Genomic DNA, 22,179 nt, shown 5'->3' with positions numbered 1-22,179 from the left:
AAATACCGTGTTGGCTACTAAATCATATTTTAAACACTATTGCGGAGCAGGGAACGCAAATCACACTTGTCCCATGCTCCATTCACGCAAACACTCCCTGTCCTTGCCTCTTTTTTTTTTTCTTTTTCTTTTTTTTTTTATTTTTTTTTTTTTATTTATTTATTTATTTTTGTCCCACCTCCCCGACAAACAGTGGCCGACTCGTCTCTCTTGGCAAGACAACACACGATGATCGGCTGGTGTCTTGTCGCGTTCAGACGTGTAGTGTGACTACACACCCCGTCCACGACACGGAGCGAATTTGTCGTCTAATGTGACAGCGCAACTGTTGTGTAAGACAAAAAAAATCGCGTAGTCTGACATTGGCATTACGGGGAGGGGAGGCACACACAGGTAGACGAGGACGAGACAAGGGGAGACAAACTTTTTTTAAAGGTAAATATTAGGTAAGTAGTAAATATAACTTTTTACTGCTGAAATGGCTCAATAAGTCAAGTAGTACTTTAAGCTCGTACAGGTCTTAATTCCAATGAGTTATTCAAGTTGACACATTAAAATTCCCTCAATATTTCAAATGTTGTCACTTGCCCAAAAAACTCAACTGAAATGGCACAAATGGTCGGAACATTATTCATTCGAAGAGCATTGTTTTTTTCGTGACTGTATACCTTATTGAGGCTTTTAAAATAATTTTAGGTACTTAATATTTTATTTCATTTAATCATTTTTTAGAGAATTCCTCAAAGATGCTGGCCACTTGTTCCATTGCTAGTTAAGTAGCCATTGTTTAAAAGTTTATAATCACCGTAAAAGCTATGCCAAGTTAGGCTAGCCCGTCTACGGTGTTTCACATTATGTTAGTATAAAGTTTAACTCTACAATGTGTAGAATTCTTTTATTAGATGTTAGTTTTACAGTAAACTTCAGCTGAGCGTAACAAAGCAAATACTTGTAAATAGCTTGATTAGCATGCTTGCAGCTTGCCTCTAATTGGGAGAACTGGAGGGAACAATCTAGGAGTGGTTATATCAATATTCTTGGCACAAGACTTGGAAAAGTGTTTATTGGAGATAAACGTCAGAAAAATGTCTCCATCTTTGTGGAACCTGTTCAATGTGGAGAGTACAAGATTGGTGAACATTGTTTGCTGTTGTAGTTTTGAAGTGTCAAAGTACTGTAATAGAAACAAGTGCAACACAGACAGTTCATGATTGCATGCCACTGCAAACTATGATCACATCAAAACTGAACGTTTATCTTTTGACAATCTCTGCATAACTTTTCTGACATAACAGGTTTACATAATGAATTGAGATATACAGTTTCCAACATAAATGCCTTCAAGGGGACACATGTAAAATATGTGACACATATGTTAAAAGTGACTTTTGTATGTCTAGAAAGTTGGGAGTATGTAGAAAAATAAACAAGCAAGTAAATCTTTTATTATCCAACCATTTCCAAAAATGTGTCTGTGAGCGAACACTTCTTAATTTTGCCAGCGTTTATGAATTGTACTGCTGTACATAACCGTTCACGCAGATGTATGATTTGAAGATGCAACATTTTCATCCCGCGGCCATATTAACACTGTGTAACACTACCAAGTCAAAAGGTAAGCAGAGCGGCACTGTTGGTGCAGAAATGAACTGTTTTCATTTTGTAATTGTGTAATTGCCCATTCAATAGACGTCTGGTGGAGATACGTGACTGTGTCTCTCCTTGCCCACATGCCAGGGCATTAGATGCCAGGGCTACTCCATTTTTTTCCGTCACTTGACTCATGCAGTTGGTGTATCTGAAGCTCACAACTTAAATTTAAGCTTGCAACACAAAGCAAAAAAAAAAAAAAAAAAGTACCAAGCTGCATCTTGTAACTTGAAAAACTCGCAAATCAATTTATCACTGTATTACATGTCACTTTCACTGTATGAACATGACATGTACTTGGGTAAAGTAGCACATCAGGCATCTTTTTACTCCACTTTCCCGACAATGTCACGGCTCTTGGCTCGTAGTTTATTCAACTGGGACTCAGCGACGTCCGCTCGTTCCTCGGCTGCTTCCAGCTCATGTTGCACCTTCCGGAACTTGGCCTGCTGGACGCTGGTTTGTTCCTCCTAAAGAACAGAAGTGACAAAAGTACTCATATTCTGTACTTAAAGGTGCATTGTGGAGTTGAAAATGTTAATGCTAAAGTTTCTTCTACATCACACATGCTCCACTAATGTTCAGATGAGTACAAAGAGCCCTGACTTTTTTTTTTTTTTTTTTTTTTGAACAAACTGCTTCTAGCTTCCCTTCAGTGTGGAGTGTTCGTCCCCAAGTGGCACCATGCACAAGCTTTACACAAAGGCTGCAGTTACGTTTTACGCCAGAGGTGGCAGTCGTGAGTAAAAAAAAAAAAGTGAACCAACTCCACAATGCTGTACAGCTACTTGTGTGAAAGAAAAAAGAATACTGATTCAACTCCTGTGCTTAACTCAAAGCAAAAACGCTTCAGCATGAACAATCCAGGTTATTTTTTTTTACGTCAGTGCTGCGTCAGCCTGCGAATCCACCTCTGAGTGTGACCGTGGTCTTTTTTGAAGCTTTGAGCCAGAACAGCATGGTAGAGTTTCTATTTCATTTTGTTAACTCAAGAGCTATAGTTGTAAACAGGCCTTTGGGTCAGCTAGCATCGGGCTAGTATTACGCTTACAGTGGGTGGTTTCAATGACATGAGTGCTACTCTCGTAAAGCACAGAGCTGTATGGGTACTGGAGTCTTGGCAAGATAATGTAGTAAGCGTGCGCTCATCACATCACCAACAGCGTCCAACTTTTTTGGGATTCAAAACATGCATTGTCAAGCATATGGGAATGCTGACAGTTTTACACGTTGAGAAGTATACCTGAACGCTCAAGGGAAATTTTTAGAAGTGCTGGTGCCCCCTACCAGTGCATTGCGGCCCACTTAAAACCTGAAAAATCTCCTTAAGCGCAGCATGGAAGTATCTGTTAGGACGACTCACCGCTTCCTCACTCTGCCGCTTGTACGCTTTGACTTTCAGCTGTAGCTTGTCTACCAGATCCTGAAGTCTGGCCACATTCTTCTTCTCCTCTTCTCCCTGGAACAGAGGTGGACGATTATTAGGTTGATTATATTTCCTTGACTCGACACCAGGATAACCTTCTGACCTGAAAAGTCAGCTCTTTAATCTTCCGCTCGTATTTGCGGACTCCTTTCATGGCCTCGCCGCCACGTTTCTGCTCTGCCTCCAATTCCTTTTCCAGTTCGTGGAGCTGAGGAAAAAGTTGTTGATCTGTTTTTTTTTATTTGGCAGTATTGTGAAGAATGGGGGATAGACTCCAAAAACAAAGAACATAGTGAATAGGTAAATCTCAGATGTTCAACAGTGAAAATGCAGTGATCCTCTGTATTTTGTGGTTTTGTTTTATTTGTTTGTGTTATGCATTTTCTTACCCGGTTGGCCATCTTTTGGAGCTCCTTCTTCCCACCCTTCATGGCGAGGCTTTCAGCCTCGTCAAGACGCTGCTGCAGGTCCTTGACAGTCACCTCTAGGTTCCTCTTCATCTTCTCCAGGTGTGTGCTGGTGTCCTGCTCCTTCTTCAGCTCCTCAGCCATCATTGCGGCCTACGTGAAGTGATTGCAAGCTGTAAATCATATCCTGATATGAATGGGAGAAAGGTGGTGGCATTTACATCTGTGATGGCTTTCTTGGCCTTCTCATCAATGTTCTTCGCCTCCTGCACTGTGTCCTCCATCTCTGACTGCAGCTGAGCCAACTCACTTTCCATCTTCCTTTTAGAGTTCAGGAGGCCTGCATTCTGCATCATAACATTGATAAGACTTTGACTTGCAGTCCTCACAAAAGTTATGGATGCTGTCTTGGAGGTTACGTTAAACGGATGTCCTTAGAAATGTTCAAGGATCATAAAGTCTCAGAGTTCTTAATGATAAGGTTCTCATTCCAACAAAAGGTTCTTGTCACAAGTAAAGTTTTGATCTCCAAAAAAAACCCATCCTAGTCCGCAAAGACAGTTCTCGTACCATCCCCAAATAAGGTTCTCATCCCAAGAGAAGGCAGGGTTCTACACTAACTTTCAACTTTCTTGAATTGTTCAAATTGGTTTTCAAACAGTCTTCTCTATTATGCTGTTCATATTTTGACATCAACACACACACACACACACAAAAAACACCCAAAAATTGCTCATCAGTTTCTCAATAGGTTTTTGTGAGGAGTGTAGACAGAAATGAAATTAAATGCGACCACAAATGCAATGTTGAAGCTAAATGTCTGGTGTCCTCACCTGCGAATGTAGCAGCTGAGCCCTCTCGCTAGTTTCCATCAGTTCCTGCTCAGCCAGCTTGCGGCTTCGCTCCGCCTGCTCCAAAGCTGCCCTCACCTCCTCCATCTCGGCTGTCATCAGACCATTACGGCGTTCTGTGATGGCCAGTTGCTCCTTGATGTCCTCTTGACTACGGACAGCTTCATCTAGGTGGACTTGTGTGTCCTTGAGCATACACAAAAAAATTTAGCTTGGTCAGTTATTTTGCTTTGTGTTGCAAGGTAAAATTTCAGAAAAAAAGTCAACCCTGAGTTACAGGTAGACTTTAGATAAGCTATAGCTGCATGGTGTAGTGAAATACAATAAAGCAATTAAATTGGTATAATTCCCACACGTGAGCAAGGAGAGCCATAGTGTACGTTAATTGAATGGGACTGTCAAACACAAATACAAACAAAATGTGAGCACTCGCCAGGAGCTGTTGCAGGCCACAATTCATGACCAGAGGCTCAATCGCAGAGTATCTGGCCAACCCGACTCCAGCTCCTGTGGCCACTCAATAAGCCACGCCCCTTAAAGGCATACACCCAACACACAATTGCTAGAGTACTACAGTAATTACACTTTATAAAAACAACATATTTCCTTGCATTCTCTTATTATGTTTCTAAAATAGGATTACTGGTACTCGACTACTTTTTTAGGGCACAATCACAGATTTTTGATATTTGTGAAAGGACTTGATCCCTGTCCTGATAATAGTTTGAGATCACTGTTCTAGCTATAGTAAATGCTTTTCTATGGGGAAAACTAATTACCACTGTATTTGTGTTTCTCAGACCAAAACTGTCACACAAACCTTCAACTGAGTTTGCAGGTTCCTCATTTGCTTCGTGGCCTCGGAAGCTTGGCGGTTCGCATGGCCGAGCTGAATCTCCATCTCATTTATGTCCCCCTCCATCTTCTTTTTCAACCTGACGGCATCGTTCCGGCTGCGCGTCTCGGCTTCCAACGCACTCTGCAGGGTGTCCACGGTCCTCTGGTGGTTCTTCTTCAACTGGTCCATCTCTTCATCTTTCTCGGCCACCTTTCTGTCAACCTCTGCCTTGATCTGGTTCAGCTCCAGTTGGAGGTGAACGATTTTGGTCTCCTCGTGTTCCAGAGACGACTGCGGGAAAAATAGATACAAGATAAGAGTACGAAGTGGAAGAACAGATACTGGTGTAAAAACAAAAAAATACTGAGTCAACTTAAAATCAAAAAGATTGGCCACCAACCTCAACCTCTTCAAGTGCCGTCTGAGTGTCTTTCTTCTCCTGCTCAGCTTGCTTTGCGACTTTCTCCAGCTCGTGCATTATTTTAGCCGACTGTCCGATGTTCTCATTGATGTCTGCGATCTCCTCTGAGTGATAGAATAAGAGTATACGTCGCAAGATATCCACAACACATGAGAACAAGATGATTCCGTGATTGTGTTTCACTCTTACGTTGAAGGTTTCTATTATCTCTCTTCATGCTCTCCAGGTGCTCTAAAGCTTCCTCATATGAATTCTTCAGTTTGAAGACTTCAGTGCTCAGAGCTCTGGACTCTCTCTGAGACGCTTCCAGATCCGATTGACTCTCCTCACACTTCTGTTTCCATTCAGACATGACCTAGAACAATAAAAATGAACCAGCCTTATCCACAAAGGTTGAATTGAGGCAACTGGACTCTTCTTGTTTGTTGAAGACATTTCACTTTTAATCTGAAAGACACTTATAAATTTTAGGTGTATAAGAGTCTCCTTATTGCATATCACAAAGAAAGGACATCCAATTGGTGTCAACAATGCTAAGAGGACCACTGTCTTCAAATAGGCATGAATCAAACAGGCCAATTATGGCAAACTAGAGAGCCCCTTTCTAAACAGAGGAATAGGTTTACACCACAACAATGCCCTGACACCTCTCCCCTAAACACTGTCTCACTCCAAAGAACAAGGAGGAAAGTAGGAAGAGGAAAAAGGAAGGAGAAGCCTCACCGAACCCACAATTCCGTCATCATCTCCTGTGAAGGCCACATACCTTGTCAAAGTTTCTCTGTTTTTTATCCAAGGTAGCATTGGCTGCATTTGCCCTTTCCAGCTCCACAATCAGATCCTCCACCTCAACCTGCAGCCTCTGCTTGGTCTTCTCCAGGGACGCACTTTTTGCATTTGCCATCTCTGTCGACTCCTCGGACTCCTGCAGCCGCTGGACCAACCTTTTCCTGTGGATCACACAGGAATAATTGGAGGAGAAAAACTGAGAACTTTGCTTCCTTTTAACCAGGATTAGAGAGCACCCAGACACCCTGCGGAGGAAACTAATTTCAGCCGCTTGTGTCCGTGATTTGTTTTTGCGGTTACAACCTGCAACTTGTGACCATAGTGAGGGTGGGATCATAGATCGACTGGTAAAATCTTGTGAACAAAACCCCCAAATACTTGAGCTCCTCCACATGGGCAGTGTCTGATCACTGACCTGGAGAGGGCACTGCACCCTTTTCTGACCATGGCTTCAGATTTGAAATTCATGCAGCTGCAAACCACTCCAGCGAGAGTTAAAGATGTGGCTTGATAAAGCCAGCAAAACCACATCACCCGCATAAAAGCTGAGACCTAATGCTGAGGCCATCAAACCAGACCCACCCAAATTCTGTCCATAAACGCCACGATCAGACTTGGGGCAGTCTTGGCTGAGTCCGCTGACTGGAGACAAATCTGACTCACTGTCGACGATGCAGTATGCAAATCAGAACTGAGTATGTTAGAAAAACAAAGCTCAGTCCTTACTTGGCCTCTTCCAGTTCCTCAGTGCGTTGTATGGCATCTGTCTCGTATTTGCTTCTCCATTGGGCCACGTCACTGTTGGCCTTGGAGAGGTAGCGCTGCAGCTCTGCCTTGGCCTCCTGTTCCTCCTCATATTGTTCCCTCAGAAGCTCACAGTCATGACGGGAAGATTGACAACTGTGCGCTAAGGCATTTTTTTCCTGGAAAAAAAACAACACATTGGTGTATCTTCTCCAAAAGGACTACAGGTACCGACAGATAGAGGTACAGACTGCCACTGTATGGCACAGACTTTAATTTCTTCATCCAGAAGTCTCTTGAGTTCTTGGATTTGTTGACTGCTGGCTGCTTTGCTTCTGTTCATCTGGATGAGCGCAGCCTCCTTCTCCTCCAACAGCCGAGAAAGCTCACCTACCAAAACAACAACAACAAAAAACAACTTGTATTCTGTATTTCCTATATTTGAGCACAGTTATCCGTACTTTCTACTCAGTCATTTCAAAAAGTCAAAATGGGCTTGCTTTGTTCATCCTCCGTGGACAACGCCCTCCAATATGGCATTAAAGGTAATTGAAACTCCTCATCTCTCTTCAACATAGTTCCTTGGCACCAAAATGGCTTTATATGCTTTTATACATTTGGCCTGAGTACAAAAGCGATTGTGCTGAATCAGTATTTCTCCTTTGACCAGAGTGTGACTTTTTACCCAAGTAATGTATCAGCACTTTTCTGAGTAGTATTACTGTCCACCAAACTGACCATTCTCCGTCTGCAGTCGTGCGTTGGTGGTGGCGTAGTCGCTGAGTGCTCTCTGGGCTTCGTCCGCCTTGGTTTTGTACTCGCTACTTTGCTCTTCCAGGTTGCGGCAGGTCTTTTCCATGTTGGACTGAAATGTTTGACTTTGTAAGCATGTTCCAGTGTAAAGAAATGTCTCACAGAAACCACCATCCCTTACCTTGCTCCTCACAACACTCTCCACATGGCTCGCCAGGTCCTGAATCTCCATCTTCAGTTCACTTTTGTCCTTCTCCAGCTTTTGCTTGACTCTCTGCAGATTGTCAATTTGTTCTCCAAACTGCGCAACACTGTCCGCATGCTTCTTGCGCAGAGCTGCTGTGACAGCTTCATGCTGTAGGGTGGCCTCCTCCAGGTCACGTCGCAGCCTCTGGAACTCGGCCTCGCGCTTCTTGTTAATTTCCACCTGAGTGCTGGTGGCTCCTCCAGCCTCCTCCAGCCTCTCGCTGATCTCTTCTAGCTCATTGCAGAGATCTGACGTCTGCTTCTCCGCTTTGGCCCTGGTGGAGCGTTCTAATTCTGTTTCTTCCTCCAGCAACTCTATACGAGCCTATTGGAAAATATTCAAACAAGCAAACACTCTCGTACACCAAAGATGAACATTTTTAAAATTCACTCCTCATGAAAAGTAGGGGTGTGCCAAAAAATCGATTCATAAAAGAATCGAGATTCTCATTTATTAATCAAATCGATATTGAATATCCAAAAATAAATTTTATTTAAATTAGAAATGAAGAAGAAGGGGAAAAGGCAGTTGTAGCCCATATGCTGTTTTTGTGGAAAAAAGGCACTTACAATACAAAATGAATAAATGTTTAAACAAAAAAAAGATACTTTAATGTCTCTATTTGTCATTTTGTCTTGCAAAGCCGACTGGAGTAGATCATGACAATGTTGTGCATATCTGTAAATTGAAGCAGAAATCATTTGTCAATCAAATAATTTTGAATCGAAAATCGATTCTGAATCGAATCGTAGACCCAAAAATCGTAATCAAATCGAATTGTGAGACAGTCAAAGATTCCCAGCCCTAATGAAAAGATAGGGATGTGGGCTATGGGGTGAAATTTCAGGACGAAGCTAAAATGTACAATTCATTTGACCTTCTCTTAACTTTTGAATGTTCAATGTTTCAAGCTTGTTTCTCTTGAACATGTTGTATTCAAAAGTTGGTCAAATTAAGAATAGTGCCTGTTAGTTTAGGGTCAACCCGAAATGTCACCCCAAATATCCCAAACGTTTTGTGTGTAGTGTCTGTGTACTGCAAGCAAACCTGAAGTTCTTTTATCTGCTTTTGAAGCTGACTGGCAAGGGTTTGTTCATCCTCCACTTTGCACTGCAGGTTTCTGATTTCCAAATCTTTTCTGAAAAATAACAGACATTCTTGATGATTTTCCTCAACTCAGAGCTGACTCAGGCATGTTAGCAACTCATTTAGCCTTGCTTGCAGCACATGCAGTTCGAGTTTGAGTTTAGTTTATCTAGCAGGCAATGTGCAGTAACATTAAAAAGATGGCTGCACCGGATTTAGCACTATGCTAACTTCCATCTGTAGTTTATCTATGTCATGTCTTCTATGATCTGCGATTGGCTGGCAACCAGTTCAGGGTGTCCCCCGCCTACTGCCCAAAGCCGGCTGGGATAGGCGCCAGCACCCCCGCGACCCTTGTGAGGAGTGAGCGGTACAGAAAATGGATGGATGGATGGATGGATGTCTTCTATGATATAATAATGGAACAATTTACAAAGAACTCTTGGGTTTATTTATTAAAAAAACAAAACACTGTATTCTCATCTTATGGGGGGGGGGGAAAAAAAGAGTAATTGTCAGATAACATCTATAATCTAATATCTGAAGGGGTTAGTCCTAATAATAGACATATATTATACAAGACTCTGTACTTATTGAGTCTGTCTTCAATCCGCTGCTTTTCATTCTCCAAGTCCATAACAGTCTCCTGACTCAGCTTCAGGTCTCCCTCCAGTTTTCTTCTGGATCTCTCCAAGTCAGCTCTCACTTTCTTCTCCTGCTCCAGTGAGCCCTCCAGCTGATAGAGACAAACCACTCTGCACCTCATCAAGACACTAACGACTAATGAAATTGTGTGAAACCTACATCGTCAACCTGTTGCTCCAACTTAATCCTTGTCTTCATCAGAACGTTGACTTTATCCTCCTCAGCCTGGAGATCATCACGTATCTGCTCGTGAACCTCCTGCAGGGTTTTGTATTCCTTGGAGGACTTCATCAGGTTTTCCTCCAGGATGGTTACCTCCTCCATTAAATTCTTAACCTACAGACCAGAAGAAGCAGACGAAGAAATGACTGACCTGCAAGCTTCATGGAAAATGGGTTTTCAGAGGGATTGGCAACCTTGTTTTCAGTAGCATGTTTCTCCTTCTCGACTTTGGCGATGATCAGCTCCAGATCGTCAATGTCCCGTTTGAGCTCAGAACTTTCATCCTCCAGCTTTCGCCTCCGAACTATAACGTCCGCATTGATCTCCTCTTCCTCTTCCAACCTCTCTGATAATTCCTTGACTTTAGCCTCCAGATGAATCTTACTCTTTATCAAACCTTCACACCTTTCTTCGGCATCGCACAGGCTCTCTCGTTCCTGTGGTGCAAGATTAGTTGGAATTAATCTGTTACTCTCTAAGTGACATACAAAATGTACAAATCATAAGTTTTAAGCAAGTCCCAAGTTACTGTGGCAAAACAGTCATACAGACTTGCTCAGTCACACACATATTAGCTACTGTATTTTGCACTCGGTATCTTCTGACTATCAAGTCAAATTGAAGGCAGGTCTTCAGGTAGCCACACAAACCCTGAGTCCTAAAATTGGCTACTTAAGTCTGACTTGAGTCAAGTCCTGTAAGTGGCGTTCCCTAGCTCTGCTGTGAACCTCCACGAGTTTCATGACTTTCTCTTAAGATGTATCCCAAAATGATCCCCATGTGTTGACATACTGCTTGGATTTGAAGATGAAGGTCATTCTTTTCCTGGACGAGCCCCACAGTTTTCTCCTCCAGTTCCTTCCTGCGAGCTTCAGACCTCGCCAGCTCCTCCTTGAGACGTGAAACCTCCTCTCTCACACTCTGCATCTCCTTCTCGGCCTCGGCGCACCGCAGCAGAGGCTTGATCTTGAAGAACAGCCTCATCCAAAGCCAGTTCTTCACGTTCATGAACGAGCGGATGTTGTACTGGATGATGAAAATGGAGTCTCTGGAGAGCACAGACCGTGAACATTTTAGTAGCAAAGAGCTACAACTTTTTACATGGATGGATATGAAAATTCATTATTACATTAGTAAGGGTCAAGGTTTATGGATTGTGGCCATTTGGGGGCAGCAGTCAGTCACACATGGTTTCAGTTGAAGACACACGGCACTGTGACCATTATAGGATCACATAGTTCTGTTGTCACTTTTGGGTTATGAATGGTGTGTCTCTCAAAGACCTTTTCTTTGCCATCTCCTTGACTTTCAGCCTGGTGACGTAACCTCTGGCCACCGCCTGGATGCGGGTCATCAACACCGCCAGACGCTCGTCTCTCATCTCTTCAAGAAGACCCAGAAGTCCCGCTTTGAAGAAGACCTGCAGGGAGTTAAGAGCATCGTCATTGGAGCAAAAGAACAACCACATAGCTTTCTAACAAATACCTTTGTGTGTCCAAATCTGTACTGGGCATGATCTACATCAATGGAGGACAACAGTTTCTCAGACGCCTTCTTGCTGTCCATGAACTGTCCCTCAGGGATAGCGCTGGCATTCAGAATCCTGTACCTAAAAGTACAGTGATGCATTATCAAAGGTTTTCATTTTTCGTGATTGTTTATCATAGGGTTTTTTCAATACAGTATTCATCTGTGATTTGCAGGAAATAGAGACCCAGCCCTTCTGTGAATACCAAAAATCCACAATGGTGATGCCCCACTAAAAAGATGCATTCAATGACTTGTTATTGCCAGTGTTGTATTCTACATTGAATCGACGGAAACTGGACTGATTTGGTTGCCGTAGAAAATGTTTACCCATCATCCAAGTACGTTTCTTCAGTTCATGTAGTCTCGATAGGACAGATCTAGCCTGATCGCTGGTGTGGAAACCCAACTATTTATCCCCACGTTAGAGACAATCTTTTGAGTAGCAAAACGACAGGCGTTAAGGATGCATTACAATGAAGCCTCTGCCGGCCAACAACAGTCCTTATGTGTGGTGGAAGGTATCCCTCATGATTAATGGGGATTCACTCATCATAAGAGATGTGCTACCTCTGTCTGAAGTCTCCATAGAGGATTCTACTGGGGAATCCCTTACGACAGATCCTGATTCCTTCTAGTACCCCATTGCAACGAAGCTGATGCAGAACCAGATGATGGTCCATTGCCCCTGTAAGGACAATCCTGGTATTAGCTTGTCTTCACACTGACAAACTTTATTGTCCTTACCAGGAGTCTTTGTCTCGTTGGGGATGATGCACCTTACAAAGTGTGGATGTGTGGACCTGAGGTTGGCCATTAGCTTGTTGAGGTTCTCCTGAAGGCAGCCAAAAACAAAGAAGACAACTCAGCCCAGCAGGTGGATGAACTGATTATCAAATTACATTGGCACCTTGACTTACGAGTTTAATTCATTATCTGACCAAGTTTGAACCCTGTTTAATACTGCCAACCAGAAAGTGCATCAGTGACTGTGGCTTTCCTTACCCACATGTGAGGGCATTCCAGTACCTTAAAGGGAAGTCCAAACTTTTCTTTACAATAATATTGTATACACCCCCATTAGCCTAAACACGGCATTTTTATTAACATTAAATCTGTGGAATATGAATTACGCCAAAAATACACTTGTTTTTATCCATTTCAGTGTGCTGCCATTTTGCCACTTGTCAACTGAAAGTGACATAACAGTGCCTAAGTGCTTAGCTAACGACCATCACGGCTAACCTGTTTTCTGGAATTAGCCATGTGACGTTCGTGACCTTTTATTCTAAGTTTCATTTCATTGAGCGACGGCCTATCTGAAGCTCACTCGTAACTCAGACTTTGGCTCACAACACTAAGCAAATAAATTAACTAAGCAATAGCTCGAAAACGTGTAAATTGTGGCACTTGTTGTAAGTCAGGGTACCACTGCATCAGGCTTGTTGCATGTTGCTCTCTCCTAAACTTTTATTACCCTGAAAAGTGCAGAGACGGTCTGGAAAGAAGAACCCTTTTTCTTGGAACTCCTCTTGTTTCCATCAGCTACGATGACAAATGAACACGTGATGACTGATGAGTGTATTTTGGTTGGACTATTTTTGTGATTCACTGGCAGAGAACTGACCATCTGCTGCGGCGTATGTTGCAAAGATCAGGGAGAGCAGCTTGACAGTGGCTTTTTGGTACAGCTGCACCACAGTGTCGTTCAGCGGATCCTTGTTCTTCTCCAGCCAGCCGCTGAGGTTGTAGTCCACCGTGCCGGCGTAGTGCATCAGTGAGAAGTGAGCCTCGGACTTTCCTTTGGAAGGTTTGGGCTTCTGGAAGATGCTGCTCTTGCTCTGGTGTTGGTCGAAAAGTTTGTTCTTGAAGGACATGTCCGTGGCCTTTGGAAACATGCACTCCTCCTCCAGAATGGAAAAGATGCCCATTGGCTGCATGATGGAAAGTTGACAAGATTCATTGACATGTTGATGTTATGTAGATGCAACGGGGTTGCTGTAATACTTAGATGATTCCACTGTTTTTAGATGGGATTTGTTTTATTTTGAAAGTTCAATAGCATCCCCCCCTTTAGATTAGGCTATAAATAAGATTCATGTGCTAGTACTTTGTCCTTACTAGTAAGACATTTCAGTGCACAAGTAGAATAACTGTCTTAGGAAGTCAACAATGAAAAGCTCTTATGTGATGAGGGTTATATTATAATACATGTACATATACATGTGATGGACCTTCTCAATGAGCTCAATGCAGGCAGCCAGGTCCAGGCCAAAGTCAATAAACTCCCATTCGATGCCTTCCTTCGTGTACTCTTCTTGTTCCAGCACAAACATGTGGTGGTTGAAGAACTGCTGCAACTTCTCATTGGTGAAGTTGATGCATAGCTGCTCCAGACTGTTCATCTGAATTCAACAGCAGTATTTTGTTAACAGTGAGAATAGGGCAGTTCAAAATGTTTATCAATAATAGGAAGGGGATATACTTCCGAGTGGCAGAAAGTGATGAGTCATAGATGCCAGATGACCCATCATTGATTGTGTCACACTACACGGGGTGCAACACTTCAGTCAACTTATAATCGGTTCACCCATGACAGTGAACATTTTTCAGCGACACATCTATTGAGCCAAAATCGGGCTTAATTTGTGTAGTCTGAGATCTGCATTACATAGCACATATTCAAATGGTACCTGCGAGTGGCTGGAAACCAGTTCAGAGGATATCCTGCATACTGTCAAGGTTTCTTGTATTTTCAAGGTTTCTTATTTTTTTCCCTGATGGTTTCTTTTTTTAGATTTTCCTTACCCTTTTGTGGTTTGATCAGGGGATGTCGTTACTAATTGTCAACTGTGGGCATGTGAAGCCCTTTGATACTTTTGTGTGATTAAAGGCTATATAAATAAACTTGACTTGACTTGACTTGACTTGACTTGACTTGACTGTCTGGAGACAGCTGGGATAGGCCCCAGCATCCCCATCAACCTCGTGAGGATAAATGGTTCAGATAATAGATGGATGAATATTTAAATTATGATTGGAGACAAGAAGGCTAGCAAATCATAAATACTTTCCCTTGTATACACAATGGACCACCAAAGAAATCATTTGTTCAAGCCAATTCATCCATTTTGTCTATGACTTAGCCTTGGTCAACTGACATGGAAGGATTTGTTTATAGGTGGTGCCATTGCAAAATGCTTTGGCTTTTGCCACCCGGAAGAATATGTGGCATCATGGTGAATTGTGTTACGGATAGGATTTCATGTGTTTACCTCAAAAATCTCAAACCCTGCGATATCCAACACGCCAATAAAATGTTGCCTCGGGAGTTTGGTATCAAGTTGTTGGTTGATCCTGGCGACCATCCACAGGAAGAGCTTCTCATACACGGCCTTGGATAGGGCGCCCATAGCGTTGTTCACCTGAGAACCAGCACAATAATCCAGGTGGGTTAGCAGTAGTTTGACATGGAGAGCATGTAAAAGTGTACCTGTTGAGGCGTCTGGCCTTTGGTGACATACTCATTGCCGACCTTCACTCTGGGATTGCACAGAGCCTTGAGCAGGTCGGCGGAGTTCAGCCCCATGAGGTAGGCAACTTTGTCAGCCACTGTGGGACATGAATTACATGTAGTCCCATGGTCATTTGCCATTCTTCTGATGGAAGAACAATGTCAGACTTTACCCTCAGTGCCATCAGGTTCAGCTTGTTCTTCACGCTGCTTCTGCTTGAACTTCATGTTCCCGTTGTGCATCACGGCTCCGGTCAGCCTGTAGATGCCAAGCTTCTCCTCCGCATTGAAGCCCAGGATGTCAATGGCACTCTGGGGGAGATGATGTCAAGTTGAAGCCATACAATTCTACTTAAAGGCGCAGTCTGCCGGATTCACTAAGGAAAATGCACTTTTTAAATACACGATGTACACACTTTAACTTTCTGTCAGTATACACATCTGTGTTTATGTTAATCTTTGGTGGTGATTTCGTCCTAAACCCCCATCTCAAATTTCAAAAGCCTGTATTATGCCATTTTGTGTTTGTTTTGTAAACAGCGGGATGTCTCTGAGGAAAGACAGTGTTTACACCCCTCCAGCCAATCGCAGAGTGGGGTGTGGCGTGTCGCAAACAAGGCCGGGCGAACTGCGTGACGTCACTCCCGCGGCAATTTGAAAGCACGCGCGGCTTTTTTTTTTCTTCACTCACTCATTCACACATGTAAGCTTCTGTGAGTGAGTGAGTGAGTGAGTGAGTGAGTGAGTGAGTGAGTGAGTGAGTGAGTGAGTGAATGGAAAAAAAAGTAAATAATCTGCTGTACATGCGTTCAAATTGCCGCGGGAGTGACGTCACGCAGCTGACACGTTCGCCCCGTTTGCGACACGAGACGCCCCCGCTCTGCGATTGGCTGGAGGGGTGTAAACACTGTCTTTCCACAGAAACGGCCCGCTGTTTGCAAAACAAATACAAAATGGCAAAATACAGGGGGTGGGGGTTTAGGACGAAATCAACACCAAAGATTAACATAAACACAGATGTGTAGACTGAGAGAAAGTTAAAATGTTACATCCCGTATTTAAAAAGTGCATTTTCCTGAGTGAATCCGGCAGACAGTCCCTTTAACATGTAGCACTTGTCTAAAAGTGCATGTGATAAAGATTCCAAACAGACATCTGTAGCCATCAGCTCATCTGCGTCGTTGATGCTCAGCACGCTGATCTCGCCTTGGCTAATGAAGGGATAGTCGAAAGGATTGGATGTGATCAGCAACATCTCTGAATTAAGGAACAAGAGCAAGTTAAAGTTCACGCAATCACAGCTCGTCATCCAAAGTGAGTGTTTACCAATGAGGTCAGGCTTCTTGTTGGACATGATCTGGTAGAAGATGTGGTAGCTCCTCTCAGCCGGCAGCTGGAAGGTCACCCGGGATTTCTCCAACAGATCTAAATCAGATATGCAAGCAAACAATAAACTCACTCGGTGATCTTTTTGTACACTGAACTACATGCTCTGTTTGGGTTGCTGCTCCATGTGTTTGAATGTAGCAGTTTGAGTTCAAATCACTATAACAGATATGCTAATTTATGTTAGCATTCCTTTGGGGTTTGTATTATATGTTAGCATTAAGCTAGCAATGAAACGGGATATACTTTATGGACAATGAGCGCAAACGTACATGTTTCGATATCAGCTGATGCCAACTTGCCCTTCGTCCCAAAGTGGATGCGGATAAATTTCCCCTGCAGAAAGATTTGAAGTTGTCAATTAGCTTAGTTATAATTACTGGTGGTGTTTGTGATTCATGGAAGCATATCTGTGCCAGCTGATTTTTCATTTCAATTTACATTTTTGAATAGACCTTTTTTTTTGGGGGGGGGGGCGAGGGGATGTTGCTTTTTTTTAGATGTTTTTATTTTTTTTAGACAGATCATTTTAGGTTTTTAATTTTTTAAAGACAGATTTCCTTTAGATACACATGAAAAAAATTGATGTTGAATTTTTAGACAATACAGTATTCTTTTTTTTGCAAAGTGTTTTTTAGATGTTGAAAGTCTTTTAGACAGTTTTTGGAGATTTTGAAATTTGTATGGAGATAATTATTCGGTATATAATGTAGAACTTGGATGTCTTAGAATAATTTAGATAACTTTTTTTTAGTTAAATATTTTTACATTTAGATTTTTTTTTACATTTTTTTAGATGTTGAATTTTTAGTAGATTTTTTTTGTAGTTGTACAGAATACAAGTATTTTTGGAGATATTTTTTACTGACCTGGAATTACTGAAGGGTTAAAGGTGCATTGTGGAGTTTAAAATGTTAATGGTAAAGATTTTTCTACACCATGCATGCTCCACCAGAGCCCTGACGTTTTAACTGCGACTGCGCCTATTCGCTTGCATCTTCCCTTGGACAGTGTTTGGGGCGAACACTGCACAGTTTCTTGGGGGTGGGAAGGGGTGGAGTGGCAGAAGGTGACGTCATGCTCGTCCCTGCGGACATGTAGTGTTAACGTAGGGCACAACTGGGGTGGAAACTGAAAAACAACAAGACGCAGAGCACAGCCCAAACTGCAGCTCAGACTCCAAGAAAACTGAAATAATGAAGAGTTTATTCAAACGCACATACGGTCATGTGCACCATGCATGAGCTTGACACAGAGGCTGTAGTTACGGTTTAGGACAGAGGTGGCAGTCGCGAGTTAAAAAAAAAAAAAAAAAAAAAAAAGTAACAAACTCCAAAATGCTCCTTTTGATGTTGAGGTGTTTGAGATTTTTTTAAAGAGTTTTTGTAGATGTTGATTTTTTTTAGTTTGATTTTTTTTTTTTTATGTTGATTTTTTTTTTTTTTTTTTTTAATTCGCAGATTGTTTGAGATGTTGAAATTTTATTAGAATTTTTTTAGATGTTGAATTGTTTTTGGATATTATATTTGGAGAATGGAGAGTTTGTTTTTTTACATAATTTTTTTTGGGGGGGTATTGCATTTTTTAGGCAATTTTTCTTGTGATGTTGACATTTTTAGAAAGATTTTTTGTAATTAATTTTAGATGTTAAATATTTTTAGGTGTAGATTTTTGTTTTAAGACAATTTTTCATACACACTTTTTTTAAGGTGGTGAATTTTTGACGTCCAATTTTTAAAAACAAAAAATTTGGATGGTGAAAACAATGGTGTTGTAAATGCCAATTCAAACTAATGGAGGGGAGATATCCTTCCATCGTATTGAGTATGTGTCGTGTAGATGAATGAAGTTTGCTCTTATTATTGAAGATTAGAGTCACATTCTGACATGATCCAGATGGAACAGGTGTAATTGGAGCTCACAAATCGAGAAGAGTTGTCATTCCTCACAGTCTTGGCATTCCCAAAAGCTTCCAGTAGAGGGTTGGCTTGAATGATTTGATCCTCGAGCGTTCCCTGGCAGTGAAGACATCAAACTCAGCTCACATTCTTGAACACGCTTTCTCGATTTGTAAACTTGAATGAGCTTCACCTGCACTTTGTCAGGAAGTTGCTCCTTTTTGCTGGAGTCTCCCACTGATGCAATTGTTGCAAAGTACTGGATCACTCGCTTAGTGTTGACTGTCTTGCCTGCGCCGGACTCGCCTCTAACACCATGAAGAGACAATGAGCATGCCACCAGAAGTGCGTAAGTGGGACATTTTTAGAAAAGACAACTGATAAAGTTGTTTACAACTCACGTAATGAGGATGGATTGATTCTCTCGATCTGTAAAAAGAAAGGACGTAATCACAAATCGAGGCATACTCACTGTTTCTTTCAGACAGAAGAGATTTTTAACTTCAACACAGTGGAGAAAGTTGCTTGATCATGCAGAGTTAATTTAGGTTTGATTAGGTAGATAGACACTTCATTGATTTCCTGTTGTTCAGTTAGAAGATTTTTGGGTACAGTGAACCCCATTCCCTGCTGAGGATAAAATATAGGCCTACTCATGTTGTACTATAGGGCAGTATTAGACCCCGTGTCAGCACAGCTAAAGTCATGTCTGCTGTCTAATGGTGATACTAAAACCTACGGTCAACCGTGCATATTCGCAGTGCGGCACCCCCAAATTTGCATGTTCACATATTTTTGTCTTTTTTCGTTTTTAAATAATTTTTTCATATTTTTTTTCTCACAGTTTTTCCAGGATATTTCTTCCTCCTCTAACCCCCACCCCCCAAACAAGATGTAGATTTTGGTGTTTTGCTTTGTATTTTGAAGATTTTTGGGAGCATTAATAATAATAATAATAATAATTATTATTATTATTATTATTATTATTATTATTATCATAACATATATATATATATATATATATATATATATATATATATATATATATATATATATATATATATATATATATTTATATGGGCCACCATTTGCCCATCATTGGTCTACAGCAGGGGAGCCCAAGTCCGGTCCTCGAGAGCCCCTATCCAGCCTGTTTTGCATGTTTCCCTCCTTCAGCCCAGCTGAAGCTAATGATTAGCTCATCAGCAAGCTTTGCTGATACCGATCCTGATCATGAATCAGGTGTGTTGATAGAAACATGGAAAACAGGCTGGATAGGGGCTCTCGAGGACCGAACTGGGCACCCTTGGTCTTAAGTATGTGTTCTTCCTAAATGCGTTTTGCTGGAGTTCACCTGTGAGCATGTACTGGTAAGCGTTGTCAGAGATGGAGAAGATGTGTGGGGGAGCCTCCTGACGCTTCCTCCCACGATAAGCAGCCACCACTTCGGGGTTGTAGACGGGCAACCACTTGTACGGATTGACGGTCACGCAGAAAAGACCAGAGTACGTCTAGGGAATAACGAGGACCAGACAAAACATTAGCACTCTGATAGCGGCTCGTATGAGCATATGTTTTATTTCCTTGATATCCAAGGTCCATTACTAGTGAAGATAAAGGATGTGCTATTATGTGGACTTTTCAGTTGAAGAATATTGACTAAATGTTCAAATGGCTTTCCTAAGGCGTCTGTCCTCACATAAATCATCCAGGCGGCATATCGCTCCTTGAGGTTGAAGAGCACGGCCGGCTCATGGAGGTGCGTCAGACGAGCCATGTCCTCGATCTTGTCAAACTTCGGCGGGTTCATGGGTCGAAGGTCATCCTGGTGCACCGTGACCACCTGAACACGACGACATTGTACTCTTGAGATATTCTCAGCAATTAAACAGAACTGACTATCATAAATTTCATAACAAGGGAATATATTGACAAAAACTGTCTGGTCTCCTGACAAACAATCAAATGGTCGCCAGTCACTGTCAGGGCACATAAAGACGAACAACAAACTGGTTAGTACGGAGTTAGAGAAGGGACTAAAACCCCTTCATTCTCCCACCCTGCCGCCGTCCATCTCCACGGTGACGCTGCTGCCATTCTGGCTCTTGATCTTGCCCTTGGCGTACTCGTGCTTGGGATCGGGCACGAAAACGGCCACCTTGGCATCAAACGGCGTATTCTGGGCCGCGATTCGTTCCCGCTCAGTTTTGCGCAGGTAGGGGGCAGCCACCCCGAATACTTCCATCTCTGCGTCGCTCATCTTTTCGTTCTAGATGCCTGTGGGATCAGCATGAGGGAAAACATTAGACCCTACTCACAAGATGAGTGATTTTGTTTGAAATTTCACAATGAACCTAAAATGTGCTACATTATAATGTCCATCATTTATTGTGGCTGTTACATTCCAGAATCCCCAGATAGACAATAGAAATAGAAAGTAATGACTAGATATTAATGTTATTATTTTTTAGATACAAGGGAGGGAGTCCTCGAGTTACGACTTAGTTCCGTTCCTACGCTGGCGATGTAACCCAAATTTCCACGTAAGTCGGATTTCACCGTTAAAGTCGATATTTACATCAAAATATTTTCTACAAATATTAAAAAAAAAAAAAAAAAAAAAAAAAAGCATATTTGTGCAACCCGCAAGAGCCAGAACCAATATTTTGTGTTTCCGCACGGACATTCATTGCTGACAGACGGCAAAGCGGAGCCAACTCGAACTTAAACATGGAAAGGTGACGCGCCTGATGGCGAGCCGACCTACTCGATGGACGTTCGTTGAGGTAACAACAACACAACTTTAAATAACTTAAAATGGCGTGATTATTGTAGGTAATTAATGAAAAAGAAGGTGCTACGGGTGAGGCACGGGTGCTGTACAGTTGAAAGTACATAACTTGAGGAGTCCCTGTATTTTAAATTTTATGCATAATACTGTGACAAAATATGCATGTCACGTGCAGATATTAATTTTTAGCCACTTGGGGTTTACATCCCCGCGTTCTACACTGTAGCATCTATGACTTTGAATGTGAGGGCGCTTTAAAAGGCGGGGCCTAGGCTGGTGAGTGATGTGGGAGTCGGCGAGTGAAAGCTTGCAGTTGTTGGCTGTCTCAGGCTTCAAGTGCCGCTGGATATGTTATGTGAATGTGTTTGTTTTGTGTTTTTTTTTTTTTTTTTTACCATTTGTTCCGTTACAATTTAATTCCGTTACAAGCTTTAACTGGTGGTGGTAGGCTGTTAAATTAGCTAACAATGTTTGCTGTAGACATGCAATTGTGTAAGACAATTCTGCTTCACACTAGTCACGCTGCACTTTATCTTCTTTTTTTTTTTTAAAGTGTGAAATGATGATACACTTTGGATGTTCTGTCTTTTATGCACTCTTTCGTCCTGGCTTGCGCTTATTTGCTGCCTGACTCTGCAATTACATTAATCAGTGTGCAAAAACAATCCCTGAAGAATCCGCGGCATAACATTATGTATGTATGATTTAAGAATGCAATATGCTGAGACGGCAAAAAGTCAATGGCGATTTGGCGAGGAACGACCGTATATTAAAAGGAGTCATTTCTTCCACATCATTTCAGGAAAGTTGACTTCACTCCCAAACATCTGAACCAAATGATGTCATACTCACGCAAGTGCTGTCTGAAGAAGTCCTTAAGAAGTCGTGAAAGGTTGTAACCGCGATCTGTCGACAGTCGCGAGCTCTTCCGACACCGGGCCGCTTTTATACTGGATCCTCGCCTCTTTGTCATCCTTCTTCTGC

General features: G+C 42.1%; 1 protein-coding gene across 1 annotated transcript; it reads right to left on the bottom strand.

Annotated features, from left to right (window-relative positions):
* Positions 1-1,048: 1,048 nt before the first annotated feature.
* On the bottom strand, positions 1,049-22,102 carry LOC144024826 (myosin heavy chain, skeletal muscle, adult-like). The gene is made up of 39 exons (XM_077531064.1): positions 22,048-22,102; positions 20,464-20,681; positions 20,104-20,247; positions 19,759-19,915; positions 18,806-18,833; positions 18,598-18,712; positions 18,429-18,521; positions 16,779-16,842; positions 16,447-16,545; positions 16,274-16,377; positions 15,294-15,432; positions 15,100-15,218; positions 14,882-15,031; positions 13,841-14,011; positions 13,234-13,540; positions 13,084-13,151; positions 12,354-12,441; positions 12,177-12,294; positions 11,565-11,688; positions 11,363-11,499; positions 10,872-11,127; positions 10,274-10,516; positions 10,017-10,193; positions 9,803-9,948; positions 9,174-9,264; positions 8,061-8,450; positions 7,865-7,991; positions 7,398-7,516; positions 7,109-7,305; positions 6,360-6,543; positions 5,783-5,948; positions 5,573-5,697; positions 5,155-5,463; positions 4,317-4,520; positions 3,705-3,830; positions 3,466-3,636; positions 3,180-3,284; positions 3,014-3,109; positions 1,049-2,120 (listed from the first exon to the last, which is right to left on the bottom strand). Exons 2-39 carry the CDS (start codon positions 20,662-20,664, stop codon positions 1,977-1,979), a joined length of 5,802 nt encoding a protein of 1,933 aa, XP_077387190.1. The 5' UTR covers positions 20,665-20,681; positions 22,048-22,102; the 3' UTR covers positions 1,049-1,976.
* Positions 22,103-22,179: the final 77 nt, after the last annotated feature.

This window comes from Festucalex cinctus, chromosome 1, assembly GCF_051991245.1.
Source record: "Festucalex cinctus isolate MCC-2025b chromosome 1, RoL_Fcin_1.0, whole genome shotgun sequence".
NCBI classification, from domain to species: Eukaryota; Metazoa; Chordata; class Actinopteri; order Syngnathiformes; family Syngnathidae; genus Festucalex; species Festucalex cinctus.
This window is presented reverse-complemented; position numbering and strand designations above follow the sequence as displayed.

Bases quoted from the DNA above. Each gene is read 5' to 3' on its own strand.
- LOC144024826 (XM_077531064.1), bottom strand. From the start codon at position 20,664: ATGAGCGACGCAGAGATGGAAGTATTCGGGGTGGCTGCCCCCTACCTG. The intron at 13,541-13,840 runs GTCCATCACATG...TCCATCATGCAG, and splicing joins GCATTGAGCTCATTGAGAAG to CCAATGGGCATCTTTTCCAT. The intron at 11,500-11,564 runs GTATTTGTTAGA...AACTCCCTGCAG, and splicing joins ACAGATTTGGACACACAAAG to GTCTTCTTCAAAGCGGGACT.